The following is a 16,024-nucleotide window of genomic DNA, read 5'->3' as shown; positions in this document are numbered from 1 at the left end:
AAATGCGGCTTTGTTCTGAATTGGAGCAAAACCTGAACATTTCAGAAGTCTCCACAACAAAAAAAGTCCAGCATAAATTTTCTTTTGGGTCCACCGAATTCGGATATAACGCAGTAAAGCTGCGCTCCAGGGGGGTGAGGCTGCGCACTCCAGCTGATCAAAGCAAGTTCAATATAGCGCAGTTTCACCTATAACACAGTAAGATTTTTTGGTTCCTGAGGATAGCGTTCTATCGGGGTAGAGGGGTACACACACACACACACACACACACACACACACACACACACACACACACACACACACACACGTATTATAATACTATTACAATATATATAATACAAAGTTTAAAAAATTAAAAAGGAAAAAACTGAAACATTTTGTTCCACAAATGTCTAAATGGGATGTTCTGACAATATCAGAACCTTTTCCCTCCAGTTTTCTTCCTAAACGAAATTCCAGTGAAACAGACCCAGTCTTGCAAAGTGTTGGCCTTGTGACAGAACTGAACAGTTCAGTGATACTGAAATCTTAGCGCTTCAGGACCCAAGTTAGTGATCAACATTAGCCAAAAGAGCCCCAGTCGTGTGAATTCATTGTTTCCATGTACAGATTTTATACACCTATAAAATATTCTCACAGCAAAATGACTGATCAAGTTTATTTTACCAACTACAATTGGTTAATAATGGTAAAAGCATCCTGATTGGTTAATAAATTAAATCACACAATGTTTTATTATCACATGCTGCAATGAGCCACAGGAGACCACTTGAGGCTCGCGAGCGTTAATCTGAGTATCACTGACATCATCCAATGGACTATGGACCCATCAGAGTTTCTCCAGTGAACTCTACATTGGACCCGCATTTCATAACCACAATCCTAGTGACAAACAAAGTGGAGCAGGCCTGTTAAAAGAATGTTAAGGTGTCTATGCCCCAGGGCAAAACTTACCGAGAAATGACAGGATGGAATAGGCTAGTCGAATAATTAAGGCTCGCCAGACCAGTTAAAGATTAAAGAAAAATCCAATAAATAAATCATGAAAGACCCATGGTTGGAAGGAAGCAAGACGGAAAGACAATGAACGAGTAAGCACTATAATGCCCGCATCGCCATTGCTTTCTACCTTGGGCAGTCATTTAAACCAGTGCAATGTGAGTGCAAAACATTCTGACCTGGTGTAAATGACTGAGCTAGGCACAAAGCAATGGAGAATCAGACCTATAAAATGCAATAGAAAAATTGGGCTGCTAGGAGAATTGTTCTGTTCAGAGACGACTCTGGAATTCACGCGCATTTACATTAACATCCCTTTGCCCTGTTCTGGCAGAGAAGTACAGTTGTGCTCACTTTAAATCCTCTTTACGCTGCCCCAGCAGGGTAAAGGACGCATAGTGCAACTGAGAGATCCAGGTCTTTGGACTCGAGGGGAGCTGTAAAATAGCCATTGATGGAGATGGATGATCCACCATACCCTCCTGGGTGTATGTCTGGAGGATCCAGAGTCACACCAGATGCGAATCTGACTCTAACCAAAATATTGGGCCAGATTCTCAGCTGTATAAACTGGCTCCATTGACTTCATCCAGTTTACATCAGCTGAGCATTTGGCCCAGGATTTATAATATGGTAACCAGATAGCAAGGGTGCAAAATCAGGACGGGGGTGGGGAATAATTGGCACCTATATAAGAAAGCCCCAAATATCAGGACTGTCTCTATAAAATTGGGACATCTGGTCACCTTATGCAAAGCCAGTCTCTACCAAAGCATGTTACGGGACGAGGATTTGTGTGGAACACGGTTCTCTCTTGATGTTTCTTTTGAACAGTTGCTGGGAGTAGCTGATCCATCTCTGTGCAGACACGCTTGTTTCTCTCGCTTCTCCAGGCATCTTGTCTTTCTCCCCTCATTGGCTCTCTTGTTTTTCCTCTTTCCTCCCTCCAGATCTGGAGAAGTGCAGGCCAGGCTGGAACAGCTTCCAGGGGTCCTGCTATAAACATTTCGCCATCAGAAGGAGCTGGGAGGATGCAGAAACTCAGTGCCGGCGTTATGGTGGTCACTTGGCCAACATCATGACCCCTGAAGAGCAGAACTTCATCAACAGTAAGCAGCATTGCCTTCAAATATCGGGAGCAAGGCCTCTCTGGAATCATGAGCTGGGGGCTTCAAAATCATGAGAGTTAAAAAAAAAAAAAACCAAAACATTTGAGCTCTTTTTTATTTGCCTTCAGGTTCCAGAGGCTAAGGAATATGCCTACACTGTATTGCAAATGGTTGTCTCCAGCTGTGTGCAGATAGCAGCACATGTTTGTGTTTGTAAGTTTGTTCCTAGGTAGTTTCTGTAGCTTTGGGTCCAGGAACTAGAATTCCCAGGATGCACTGCAGAGAGTGTGAGGGCATTGGGGAAAGGGAGAGAGAGAGAGAGGAAGAGCAGGAGAAATGAGAATATGAGCTGCGTGAAGGAGCGAGGGGAATAAAGCTTACCCTTGCGGTTATCCAGCTTCCCGAGTCTTCCTCACAGCGGTTGAGGTACAAAAATTGGTGACGAGCACTAAAAAACCCCAGTGAAACCGAAATCTGTTTTAGGGTTAACCAAGTACCTCATAATCCTGCTGCTGTTACCTGCTCCCAGGGAAACTGCAGCCTAAAAGCCTGCTGCTGCCGGCAACTGCAGCTTGCCGAGAAGAGAAATTTGAAGGAGCAGTATCTATTTTTCAAAGTGTTCCTTTTCCCCAGCTGGCATGTTCCCCTGCAGTTCTGAGTACCCAGCTGCAGTGCGAACAGAGTTTTACAGGGCCAGTCAGCAATTCTGTGACCAGAAAATCTTCCCGGCTGATTGTTCTCTACCTTTCTTGCTGATGCCTCCAACTTGTTTCCACACTTATTACCATGATGCATGTCCTGCTTCCACTGTTCTTCATGCCTCCCCCAGGAGATCAGCCACTCCCATGGGAACAGTGGAGGTCTTTCTTCAGCAACTATGTGCTTGCTATAGATACTTCTCCATATACTCCAGAAAAGCAGAAAGACTTATTGCTTCATTGCCTTGGTCCCGAAGGACAACGAATCTTCAAACATCGTCCTCCTTGTCCTGACATACTGCAAAATGTGACTCTCTCAGCCCTGGAAGATAATTTTAATCCTTTACTCAATGTTATTGCTGGATGCTTCAAGTTCTGTTCCCATGTATAGATGCCTCCTGAGCCCATTGACCACTACATGGCTGCCTTATGTGAGTGGAGTGCAACCTGTGTATTTGCTATTTTCACAGATGAAATGATGAGGGATCAAATTGTCATGAAGACAGACAGTTCCAAGACTGTCTGAAACTATGCTAAGTAGACCTCATTGAACCAGTTGACTCATCTGAATGGGTTTCTCCTGTCATTCTCGCAGGGAAGCCTAATGGTGCCCTCTGCACGTGTGGACTTGAGAGCTCTAAATTCCAACATGGTTAGAGAATGACAATCCACCACTAACACCAGTGAAAAGTTGCTCATCTTGAAGGAAGCAAAAATTCTTATCACCCTTGATTTATCCTCAGTGTACCACCAGATACTCGTAATGGAAGTATCCCACATGTACACAACTTTCATCACTCCAGGATGCTTGTTCCTATTCAAACAGATGCCATTTGGGTTAGCCTCTGCAGCATCTGTATTCCAGAGAATGATGCATGTGATCTTTAGAGAGATAATGGCGTCCTTTCAAGAGGCCAGTCTGGTGTATGGCAAAGATGATTCTGAACATGATGTCATCCTAACAAGGGTTCTAGAAAAACTCCAACAACATAGACTTACTCTCAGCAAAAAAAAAAAAAAAAAAAAAAAAAAAGGCTAGTCTGTACTGACTCAGTGACATATAGGTCATATTAGCTCTTGGAATGGCATACAACCAAAACCAGACCTAGTGAAAGCCATTTGCGAAGCACCAGTGCTGGACAATAAAGTCAAACTTTGATCCTTCTTGGGCAGGGGGTCACAAGGTTGTTACATGGGAAATCATGAGCTGTTAGCCTCCTTCCCAAACCCTGGTTTTCCTCCAGCATTAGTAATGGTGTTAAATACACAAAAAAGTGTTTTTAATTGATAAGGAGGGGGTCACACTCAGAGGCTTGCTATGTTAAAGGGGTCGTCAGCACAAAAGTTTGAGAAACACTGCACTTGGGACTGTGAGAATACTATTCAACGTTTGTATAGTGGTTTGCTCTGAAAGTAGTTCCTTTGTGCCATCTCCTAAAAAAGGAACGTGCGGCTTGAATGGGATGCAAGAACAGCTTTAACAACATAAAACATGCAATTTCTATCAGCCCGACTCTTAGCTCTTTTGCGTCTGCGATGCAAATGATTGTCACCATAGATGCTTGCGAGTATGGTCTTGGTGCTGTCTTGACTCAGCTAAAAAATGGACAAGAAGTCACTATTGCATGTGCCTTCAGAGCTCTGAGTGCTCCTGAAAAAACTGATTATGTCCTTGAGAAAGGTCTGGTATGTTTCGAAGACACTTCAGAACCTACCTGTGAGTAGGAGATTTATCTTGAGATCGGACCACAAGCCTCTTTCGATTCTATTCACCACGCCCGCTTCTGGTCGACCAACTCTGGTCAAGCATTTGAGCGCTGTGAAGGAGTGAGGGAATAAAACTTATCTTTGCTGTTCTCTAGCTTTCCAAGTCTTCCTCCCAGGGGCTTACGTACAAAATAAACCGACGTCTGTGGGACCTGGGTTTGTACACTCGGTGTTTCCAAGACCATGCTTGGGCGTCCTCACTGCATTGTAAATCTGGGTGTACAATTGCTGGCCCTGGGTCTGACAGCTGGGCTAATGCGTCCACACTGCACTACACCAACCTTCTGACTCAGATCTGTTGCTTGAGCTGCATCCACACTGATAGGCCTTGGCCCTAAGTCACAGTGGGACTCAGGCTCTGACCCACCCCCTAGCAGGATCCTAGGACTCGGGCCCCGAGTGTTTGCTGACCTGAGTCAACTGATTTGTGTGTGGACAGAAGGGGCTGGGTTCAAACCTGAGTCAGAGCCCAGCCTTGGCGTGCAGTGTAGACAGGCCCTACACATTTTTGAGCTTTTCTCTGCAACCACGATAGTTAGAAACTTACTTCTGTTTTTCAGTGAAAGCTGAGGGCTTGTCTAGATGAACAAGTTAGTTCATGATAAAATGGGGTATAAATCTACATCGCGCTTGTCTGCCGCACACCATGTCTGTCTGGATCCTGCTGCTGTGCACTGAAAATTCTCTAGCACACTTTAATCTACTCCTGTTTCAAAGCAGGGAACTCCCTCTGCAGCCTGTGAGCTCTTCTTCCCTTCCCAGGGCAGCATTCCCTGCTTTTTGTTGCAGCTGGGAGCGCAGTTCCCTTGCCTTCCTCCCCTGATGCATTAGCTAAGCCAGGGTGACGGCAGCAACAACCTGCAGATTAGAGAGTGCTGCTGTGTGTGGATGTGCAGCACGTGTGCACACGTGTCTGAGATGTGTACGAACATGCACATGTGTGTATGCACATGTGTGAAAGAGGCTTGTCTCACTGAAAGTGGTGAAAGACACAGAGGTAAATGATCATGGAAAACTCAAGGCTAGCTAAATAGGATGTATGGGGATAGACGGATAGGTAGAAACTAAGGTTTAAAGAAAAGCAATGAGCAATCATGAAAACCCAAGAGGGAAAGAAAGACATACAGTGGGACATGATGAGAAAGGGACAGAGGATCAGAGAGATGCTGTAATGGGGCAAAGAAGCAGTCCAGGGCTGGAGGAAGGGAAGGAGTGAGACAGGGGAGGAGAAAGGGGGTTATGTGCCGAAGGCTGCCGCCCTACCTGGCAGGGCTGTTGCTTGCACAGAGAAGCTGGAGAGTGGCTGCAGCTTGGAGTGCGGGGTGAGAGGATGGGGAAATGGATGGACTCTGCTGCCCTCTCCTGGAAAGACCCAAGAACGAGCCCCGTTTAAATGAAATACCTTGAGCTCGACTCTGGGCCGCCCTTCACTTTGTGCATTTACCTCAATGCACAGTGGTTACCCGACGCTACCAAATCACAACGACCGCCTCGGACCGTAGAGCTGGTCGCAGTTGCTTGGGAGTTTTCCTGTTTCATCTAAATCCCACGGGAAGTCAGTCAGCCTCCCACACGTGTCCCAGGCTAAATATATAACCAGCCGTCTTGGCAGGGAAGTCAGGTCTCCTGCATCAGGGACCAGCCCCTGAAGGATGAGAGTCAGGGGCCCTGTGTCCAGGTAGTTCCCTCATTACCATGGGGGGATTCTTGCCCCTTCCGCTGACGTGAGCCAGGATACTGACCCAGATGGGCCATGGTTCTGATCCAGTCTGGGGATTCCTGTTGGTTTAATTTGCTCTGCACTAACCACAAACCTCCTTTGAATTCCAGATCAGTACAAGGAATATCAGTGGATTGGCCTGAATGATCGAACCATCGAAGGAGATTTTCAGTGGTCTGATGGGAGCCCCGTGGTAAGTCACAAGGGGTCCGTGTGCTACTCTTCAGTGCAAAGGCCCCTTTAAGTCAGCGTGAGAGCTCAGTTAACTAGGCACAGCGTTACCAGCAAACAGACACTGGCTTGGCATGGCCATTTCAAATCAGACACAGTAAAGAGGGGGGGAAAACTCTGTCAGTGGCCCTTTGTTCTTCACAATCACTCGGAAAATATTCTGCAGCTGTGAGAATGAATCAGACACTAAATCATACTTTGCATTGATAGTCTCCTGGGTACGTGGTATCGCTACCCTGGAAGGCAGGCTGTAAACTCGTGCCAAACCACCTTGAGCTTGGACAAGCTAAGCCTGATTTGGCTGGGAGGCCGCTGATGAAAACCTAAGCACTGGTTTCAGTGATTCAGCCATAGGCATTTTTCTACTCTGAGTCAGTGCTGGGCTACTGCCGAGGCACTGGGCTACTTCAGGGATCTTTGCAGGAAGGCCCCCCCCACCCCTTGTTGTTAAGGGCCAGGCCCAGGATATGAATAGGCACTTAGGCATCGCTGCATTCAGAAGTGGAGCACTTCACTGTTTTAGGAACCGACACCTTATGAGCCTTAATCCCACTGACTGTCAAAGTATCTGGGCCTGGACGGTCAAGCGCTCAGCACCCACACTTGGGATCAGATTCAACCTATGGGTGGGGGGAAGGAGAGAGAGAGAGAGAGAGAGAGTGAGTGTGTGTGTGTGTGTGTGTGTGTGTGTGTGTGTTTAGAGATTACTCACTGCTCTCAATGGGAGCTAAGACCAGCTGAAAGCCTGCTCTCAATTACAGGTGCTGAAACCTTGCAAGAATTCTTGGCCTTAAGCCCTCATGGTATTTTTTCCAAAGCAGAGGGAGGGGGGAGCTAATTCAGGTTAAATTCCCTTTTGCTGCACCTTTTTCAGTTCGCTGTGCAGTTTCAGGGGAGGATGTGGTATTCTTCCCTTTCTGTTGCTGTGGGCAGTTAAACCCACCACCCCAGAGGTGATGGCATCTAAGGGGAGGGTGTCGAGACTTTCAGGGTTACTGTCTGACATCCTGAAAGTTTTCCATGGTAATCTTGGGTTGGCCCTGTTATCCCTTCCAGAGCAGGCCTGCAGGTTATCAACCTTTAGAATTGCTACTGATGCTACAACTAGCTAAATCCAACCCAGTGAGCGTGATGGACTTTGGCACAGTGGCTTCTCCATCCCTTGGGGTCTTGAGTTAAAAGACTCGCTGCCTCTTGCTAAACGACACCATTTAGCTCTGTGACAAGTTATGCGTCCAACACAAGATGAAATTCTCTGGCCTGTGCAACATAAGAGGCGAGACTTGATCACAATGGACACTTCTGGCCTTAAAAATAAATAAATCTCTGAATCTCCCCAGGCCCGGTCCAGTCTCCTACATCTAATGGCAGCCAGGTGACTCTTTTGTGTTGGAGCCCTGTATGCAGTGTATTCCTCGCTGTAGAGTTCACTCATGCTCCTTTTCTTGGCAGCTGTATGAGAACTGGTACCACGGGCAGCCCGACAGCTACTTCCTGTCTGGAGAAGATTGCGTGGTCATAGCGTGGCATAACGGGGGGCAGTGGAGCGACGTGCCTTGCAACTACCACCTGTCCTACACCTGTAAAATGGGCCTAGGTAAGCCTCAGTTGTACCACGTCTTCCACCGGCGCCAGCTTCTGCTCTGAGACCTAGACATTAGCATGGGAGCAGGGAAAAGATAGTTGCCATTGAAAAGGTTTTTTTCCCAATGGAAAATGGGCCTCGTGTCCAAAATAGACATTGGAATTGTCCACTTTGGAAAAAACTTTTGAAGTTTTCATCAAAAAACCCTAAATTGATGTTTTGTTGGTTTTTGGTAAATTAAAACCAAAACCACCAAGCATTTTGGCCAGTCGGGCAATCGATTTGATTTTGCCAATCATTTTTGCCCAAATGGCAGGAGGGTTTTGATTTTCGGTTGCCAAAAACTCAGCATTTTTCAAAAAACGTTTGTTGCTGAAAACGAACATTTTCAGATTTAGGTTTTTCAGCATGGCGGGGGGAGGGGAGACCCCAAATGGTGTAAAAACATTTTGACAAAAACAAAACAAAAAAAGTTTTCATGTAACTTTTACACAATACATCCTTAACTGCCTCTCCTAGACATGCCTGCAGCACTATACAAAAGCAACACTACCCAGCTTCTAATTCAGGTGCCTGATTCTCCGTTGCGCTGCACCTTCTTCTGTAGGTATTTCCACCCATACAATGTGTTACGAGTCAGCCTGGGAGCTTTTTACACCTATTTTGCACTGGGGTTGATAATGGCACAAGGTGCAGGGGAGCAGAGAATCAAGCCAGTCTCTTTGGGGTTGGGACCGGCTTTTCGTTCTGTTTGTGCAGCCAGGAGGTCCTAGGCCATGACTGAAGCTGCTAGGCTCTACCGCAACATAAGTCATTAATAATAATAAACATAAGCTGGTCATCTAAATAAATGCTAATAAATAACAGATGTATAAACTGACCATGAATGAATTTAGGCTGGAAACCAGAAGCTTCCTAACCATCTGAGGTGACAGATTCACTGTCCCAAGAGAGCAGTAGTGGGGGCAGACAAGCTAACTAGTTGAAAGATGGAGCTCCATCAGTTTATGAATGGGATGATATGATGGGGTTGCCTGTGATAGCAGGGACTTGACTTGCTGAACCTGCAGGGGGTCCCTTTCTATCTGCTCAGGTGGCGTACAAAGCAAGTTGGCCATAGGGTTTCCCTTTCCGGTTTTTTTGCCCCTTTGAAGGTACGACACTCCCACGCACAGGTCTGAAACATGGACCTTCCACATCCCTTTATGCCCCTTGAGTGACTGCTGGCCGTTACCCTCTCTGTGGACTGACCATGAGAAGAAAGCACGAGACGCATTTTCCCAAGTAGATCACCAAGAGAACTGGGTGGAAATGATGCAAACCCTAAATTAGATTCAAAGATAGAAGGGGATAAGAAAAAATTGCCAAAAATTTAGACTAAAAACCTGCCCCTCCACCTTTTTTTTGGTAGAAATGTTGGTGAAAAGTTTCAGTGAAAATTTGAATTTTGAAAGGTTCCTCCTCCCACCTCTAATGTCTCTGGGTTCCCTGAGGCAATGGAGGGGGGAATTGTCTTGCAGAGGGGCTACTTATCAGGAAGGGGTGGGGGTCATCTTGCTAGGCTGTACTGGTGGAGGTGACATCATGTCTACCATAGCCAAGACAGTGTCACATCCTGCATGACCTTTGTCTCCCTTTCCCTTGTCCCCCAGTGTCTTGTGCCTCTCCGCCTGAGATAACAAACGCCCACCGGTTTGGCAAACCAAAGCAGCGCTATGAGATCAACTCCACTGTCCTGTACCGATGTCTGGATGGCTTCACCCAGCGCCACTCGCCTGTGGTTCGGTGCCAGGACGATGGCCGGTGGGAACGGCCGCAGCTCAGCTGCATTCCGAGTGAGTGCTTGGCAAACGCAGGGCTGAATCCCTAGCTGTGTCACACCTTTGATTTCAATGAAATGATGCTGAGTCACACCAGCAGGGAATCTGGCCCCTTGATGCCAATGGATTTGTGCCCATTTACACAAGTTCAGGATGTGGTCCCTAGTCTCTCAGCTGGCTAAAGAGCAGCCAGGTGACAGTTCTGCAGAGGCTAGAACATGGGCTCCTTTCGCCAGTGCTGGTGGAGGGTGGGTTTTTGCATTGCTCATGCCCCCAAAGGTCAGGTGATTTCAACGGGTGTGCAAGCAATGCAGAATCAGGACAGCTGTTTCCAGATGGGCATGATGAGACTCTAAGAAAGGTCATTAGATGCCATGTTCTACAGCGGGATGTCATTGCCTTCAGGATCAGGAAGGGATTTGCCCCCCATGTGTCATTCAAAGTCAATTAGATGCATTGTGGGAGCTTTTCACCGCCTGATGAAACAGCAGCTATTGTCCTGGGCTGGAGCCCGGACACAGAACTGGGTGTACAGCAAATAATTGATCCCATCCGTGTGTCGTCGAAAATCCTAGCTCATGACAGATAGCCCGAGGAAATGCACTTGAGCTTGATGTGGAATAACGCTGAGCCTTAACAAGCTGCTGGACAAGAAACTCATGAACTCCCAGTGCGATGGGTGGCCAAAAAGGGCAACGCCATCCTTGGATGTGTAAAGGAGACGTGTGAGTAGGAGCAGGAGGGTGTATACAGCATTGGTGAGACCAATCCTGGAATACTGCGCCCAATTCTGTATCCACGATTTTAAAAAAAGTTGAAAAATTGGAAAGGATGCAGAGAATAGCCACAACATTCATCTGAGGGCTGGAAAAGACGTCTTATGGTGGGAGCTTTAAAGAGTTCAATCTGTTTAGTTGGCAAAAAGATGACCAAATGGTGATTTGATTCCAATGTCTAAATAACTTATACCATGTAAAAACACCAGATACAGAAGGGGTCTTTAATCTGGTGGGGAAAGGCAGGACAAGAACCAATGGCTGGAAGTTGAAGCGAGAAAAATTCAAATTAGAAATAAAGTGCATATTTTTAACAGTGAGGGTGGCTGACCACTGGCATAAACTACCAAGGGAAGTGGGCCGCGTCCAATACTACCTGATTGGCACGGAGGATGTCACATGGGCTGCGGCTGTGTGCTGATTGGGCTGCAAGCGGCCCGTGGGTCACAGAGAATCACTTCTCTAGCTCCTGATGTCTTCGCATCCAGACTGGCTGCCTTTCTGGAAGATGCTTGAGTCAAACCCAAGTTATTGGGTTCAGTATCGGGGTAACTGGGTGAAATTCTCTGGGTTGTGTTATACAGGAGGGCAGACTGGATGATTTAACGGTTCCTTTTGGCTTTAAAATCTATGAATCCAACCGTGCTGGCATCTGACTGATGTTTTTGCTCCTTGTATATTTCTCTCTGAAAAGTTGGACCAAACCCTTGATGACTGAGAATGGACCCAAGATGGAAGACATCCCTTCCCAGGGCACTGAGACTAGTTCTGAATGGAAACGGAGCTCGGAATATTTTTTTGTAAAACAGTCTGAAAACCAGCAGGAAAAGCAACGATGCCTTCCTCTCCATCACATTTTTCTATGTATGTATAAAGAAATTCTAATGACTAAATATTCCCTTTAAAAAAAATTGAGCAACATAATATGTAACTTTTCACTTTGTGCAAGGAGTATTTTGTTATTGAAATTGAAACCGAATAGAAATCAACGTGAGAGCCAGAGACCGTGTGACCTTTGACCTATGGGCAGCGCTACATGATGATGTCACTGTGGGTGTGGTGAACCTCTCTCCTACCATTGGCCAGTGGATTCGTACCCTCCATCCACACCTTTGTAGGAGGAAGTTGTTCCTTAACTGTTCTCTGTGTTTGTAATCTTTTGCTTTGCTCTGCTAAATCAAAATGCTTAAATAAATGGGGGCCACCGTGGGAAGAAAAGTAGGGGGAGGTGCCTGGAAAAGGAAATGACATCATGAAACAGTGACATCATGAAACAGTGACCTCATTTCTAGGGTTACCATATTTCAACAATCAAAAAAGAGGATGGGAGGAGCCCTGCCCTAGCCCCGCCCCATCCACTCCCTCCCACTTCCCGCCCCCTGACTGCCCCCCTCAGAATCCCCAATCCCCTCCTGCTCCTTGTCCCCTGACTGCCCCCTCCTGAGACCCCCCCGACCCTAACTGCCCCCCCCAGGACCCTACCCCCTACCTGTCCCCTGACTGCTCCGACCCTTATCCACACCCCTGCCCCCGGACAGATCCCTGGGACTCCCAGGCTTATCCAACCGCTCCCTGCCCCGTGACAGACCCCCCCGAACCTGCGACCCATCCAACCCCCCCCCACTCCCTGTCCCTTGACTGCCCCGACCCCTCTCCACACCCCTGCCCCTGGACAGGCCCCTGGGACTCCCAGGCTTATCCAACTGCTCCCTGCCCCGTGACAGACCCCCCCGAACCCGCGACCCATCCAACCCCCCCCACTCCCTGTCCCTTGACTGCTCCGACCCTTATCCACACCCCTGTCCCCGGACAGACCCCTGGGACTCCCAGGCTTATCCAACCGCTCCCTGCCCCATGACAGACCCCCCCCAAACCCGTGACCCATACAACCCCCCCCCCACTCCCTGTCCCTTGACTGCCCCGACTCCTTTCCACACCCCTGCCCCTGGACAGACCCCTGGGACTCCCAGGCCTATCCAACTGCTCCCTGCCCTGTGACAGACCCCCCCGAACCCGCGACCCATCCAACTCCCCCCCCACTCCCTGTCTCTTGACTGCCCCGACCCCTCTCCACACCCCTGCCCCTGGACAGACCCCTGGGACTCCCAGGCCTATCCAACTGCTCCCTGCCCTGTGACAGACCCCCCGAACTCGCGACCCATCCAACCCCCCCCACTCCCTGTCCCTTGACTGCTCCGACCCTTATCCACACCCCTGCCCCCGGACAGACCCCTGGGACTCCCAGGCTTATCCAACCGCTCCCTGCCCCATGACAGACCCCCCTGAACCTGCGACCCATCCAACCCCCCCCACTCCCTGTCCCTTGACTGCCCCGACCCCTCTCCACACCCCTGCCCCCGGACAGACCCCTGGGACTCCCAGGCCTATCCAACTGCTCCCTGCCCCGTGACAGACTCCTCCGAACCCGCGACCCATCCAACCCCCCCCCAGTCCCTGTCCCTTGACTGCCCCGACCCCTCTCCACACCCCTGCCCCAAACTCCATTGCATGCAGGTTCTGGGTGAACTGATGTGAGGGAGTTTAGAGGGGTGTGTGTGTGAAATATTTGCACAAAGAGGCAAATCTCCTTCAGCTTAGGACCTGACTTTGCCACATTCATCTGAAACCCAGCTCCCTTTTCCAGAGAAGAAGGGGCCTGCTTCCAAATGGAAAGTGGCTTCAAAATTCCAAACCTTCTCAGGTTCCTGCCGCAAAACCCCACAGCCCATTTCATGGGGGAAAAAAAATCTGTATCTAGGAGTAATGACCTGACGTCTCTCCAAAATGCACCCCTTTGTGTATTTTCCCCACCTTGGAAAAGACATTCCCTGGTTTCACCTAACTCTGGGGGTTTGAACTAGGGATGGGCCCCATGTTGGGCTCCAAAATCAGATATGACCCGGGATATGCCTGGAGTTTGAGCGGGTTTGCAATTTGGGTTTCAGCCCCACATGCCATTGTGCTCACCACCGTAGGGTGTGGGCCTTGCATGGATCTTCCTCTCCAGTGCTCTTTGGTGTCGGACATGGGTGTTTCAGATGTCTTCTCCAGCATCCCTCTTGACCACTCCTTTGGCTTTTGATGGCCTGTCTAAGGCTGCGTCTTCCGCGGCCCAGCCCTCTGGTTAGGTCCCCTCTTTCCAGCTCCATCCCCTTCCAGGGTAACAAAAGCCCCAGTACAGAATCCATCCCTATATGCAAAGAAAAGATCCTTCTACCCCTCCCCTGCTAGGCTGGGGTTCCCTGCGCTCCACCCGTGCTCCCAGACCCTGCAGAGTTCCTCCACTGTTCCTTTGGCTCGGCTATGTCCTCGGTCTCGCCCACACTGGGTTCTGGTTTGGTTAGTCGGGAGAAGAGAAGACTGAAGGGGGATATGAGAATGATCTTCAAGTACATAAGAGGTTTTTATAAAGAGGAGGGTGATAAATTGTTCTTAACCACCAAGCACAGGACAAGAAGCAATGGGCTTCAATTGCAGCACAGGAGGTTTAGGCTGGACATTAGGAAAAACGTCTTGTCAGGGTGTTTAAGCACTGGGATAAATTCCCTAGGAAGGTTATGGAATCTCCATCATTGGGGATTTTTAAGAGCAGGTTGTCAGGGATGGTCTAGATAATACTTAGCCTTGCCTCAGCGCAGGGGACTGGACTAGAGACCTCTCGAGGTCCAGGGCCGGCACTTCCATTTAGGTGACCGCGGTCGCCTAGGGCGCTAGGATTTGGGAGGGCGGCATTTTGCCACCCTCAGCGGCAATTCAGCGGCGGGGGGTCCTTCCATGCTCCAGGTCTTCGGCGGCAATTCTGCGGTGGGTCCTTCACTCGCTCTGGGACCCACCCTGAAGTGCCCCGAAGACCGGGAGCGCGGAAGGACCCCCCGCTGCAGAATTGCCGCCGACCAGGAGCATGGGAAGGACTCCCACCTAGGCAGGGCCGGTTCCAACCGGGAACGTGGGAGGGCGGCAGGCGGCTTCGGTGAACCTCCCGCATACATGCCTGCGGAGGGTCCACTGGTCCCGCGGCTCCGGTGGAGCATCTGCAGGCACGCCTGCGGCAGGTCCACCAGAGCCGCAGGACCAGCAGACCCTTCTCAGGAACGCCTGCGACAGGTCCACCAGAGCCGCGGGACCGGCAACTGGTAGAGCTCCCCCCGCGGCATGCCGCCGTGCTTGGGGTGGCGAAATGGCTAGAGCCGGCCCTGCGGCTAGGGCGCCAAACACCCTGGCGCCGCTTCTGTCGAGGTCCCTTCCAGCCCGACATTTCTATGGTTCTTTGACTCCAGGAGCTAGAGCTTTAAGAAAAATCAGAGCAATTCTCATGAGACTCCTGATAAAATTGCCTGAGCTTGGCAATGCTTCCCAGGCCTGGGGCAGGCTCAGAGCGGGGGCGTGAGTCGGACGGGGCCGTGCTTCCCATATTCTTTTCAGCCTCCAGCCTCAGGGCTTCCATTCTGCTTCCCTATGTCCCCTGGGAAGTGCAGTGCAGCCAGAAGTGGATTACAGCTCTGTGGGGCCCTGGGCCAGAGCAAGTGGGGGCCCCCACCCCATCCTCCTGCCAGGGAAATGGGGTCAGAGCAGAGAGTCTTTCCCCGCTCCGCGCACTGGGTGCTCCTGCTGGGGAGCAGGGGACCCAGCCGGTTAGGGCACTGGGGCCCCCCATTGGCCAGGGCCACTGGACATGGGCCCCGTTGGCCCAGTGGCTAACCCGCCCAGCCACATCCCAATCTGCCTCCCGACATGGGAACAGGACAGGTGCAAGGCGCAGGAAGGGCACCTTTTCCACTGCAGCCTTAGCTTAAGTGAGACCTGGCTCCCAAGGGTTTCACCTTCACTTCCTCTTTGCTGGGGACAGAGGAGCAGGACCCTGCCTCTGAAAGGGGTTGTAACGCCCATACCCCAACCGCAGCAGCAGAAAACCTTTCATAGAGCTCGAGAGAGCAAATGCCACTGGGGCAACACACACCGCTCAACGGGGATTATTTTTCCAACGCCGCCTCTTACGTTGCGGCTGATGTGAAACCAAATGACCCAACGGAGGAGACTGCTGCATTTTCGTATTCTTAGCCCTCCTTTGCACCGCGGTAGCGGCTCACACAGGCGCTGACTTTTGTTTTAGCTGGTGGGTGCTCCTCTCCGCCCCCTCCCACCCATGGGGAAGAGGCTGAGCAGGGGTGGGGCCTTGGGGCAGAGCGGGGGCAGGGTCGGGGGGGGGAAGAGGCCAACTATGGGCAAGGCCTCAGGGCACAGCAGTGGGCGGAGTCTCACCGGAAGAGATTCAAGGGGGTGGGACCTTGGGGCAGAGCACAGGTGGAGCGAGGCCGCCGC

The 16,024-nt window shown here is 50.0% G+C and overlaps 1 protein-coding gene across 4 annotated transcripts in view; it reads left to right on the top strand.

The window, feature by feature from the left end:
• BCAN (brevican) overlaps positions 1–11,631 on the top strand; it is a 58,887-nt gene extending 47,256 nt beyond the window's left edge. For all 4 annotated transcript variants that reach the window (XM_050930490.1, XM_050930489.1, XM_050930491.1 and 1 more), the window contains 5 exons: positions 1,950–2,108; positions 6,404–6,486; positions 7,977–8,121; positions 9,762–9,944; positions 11,400–11,631. In XM_050930490.1, coding sequence (XP_050786447.1) covers positions 1,950–2,108; positions 6,404–6,486; positions 7,977–8,121; positions 9,762–9,944; positions 11,400–11,416 — 587 coding nt within the window. In that variant the 3' untranslated portion in view covers positions 11,417–11,631. The remainder of the gene's footprint in view (positions 1–1,949; positions 2,109–6,403; positions 6,487–7,976; positions 8,122–9,761; positions 9,945–11,399) is intronic.
• Positions 11,632–16,024: the final 4,393 nt, after the last annotated feature.

The sequence above is a fragment of the Gopherus flavomarginatus genome, chromosome 20 (genome assembly GCF_025201925.1).
Source record: "Gopherus flavomarginatus isolate rGopFla2 chromosome 20, rGopFla2.mat.asm, whole genome shotgun sequence".
Taxonomy (NCBI): domain Eukaryota; kingdom Metazoa; phylum Chordata; order Testudines; family Testudinidae; genus Gopherus; species Gopherus flavomarginatus.
Note: the sequence above shows the minus strand (reverse complement) of the source record. Positions and strands in the feature narration are given on the sequence as shown.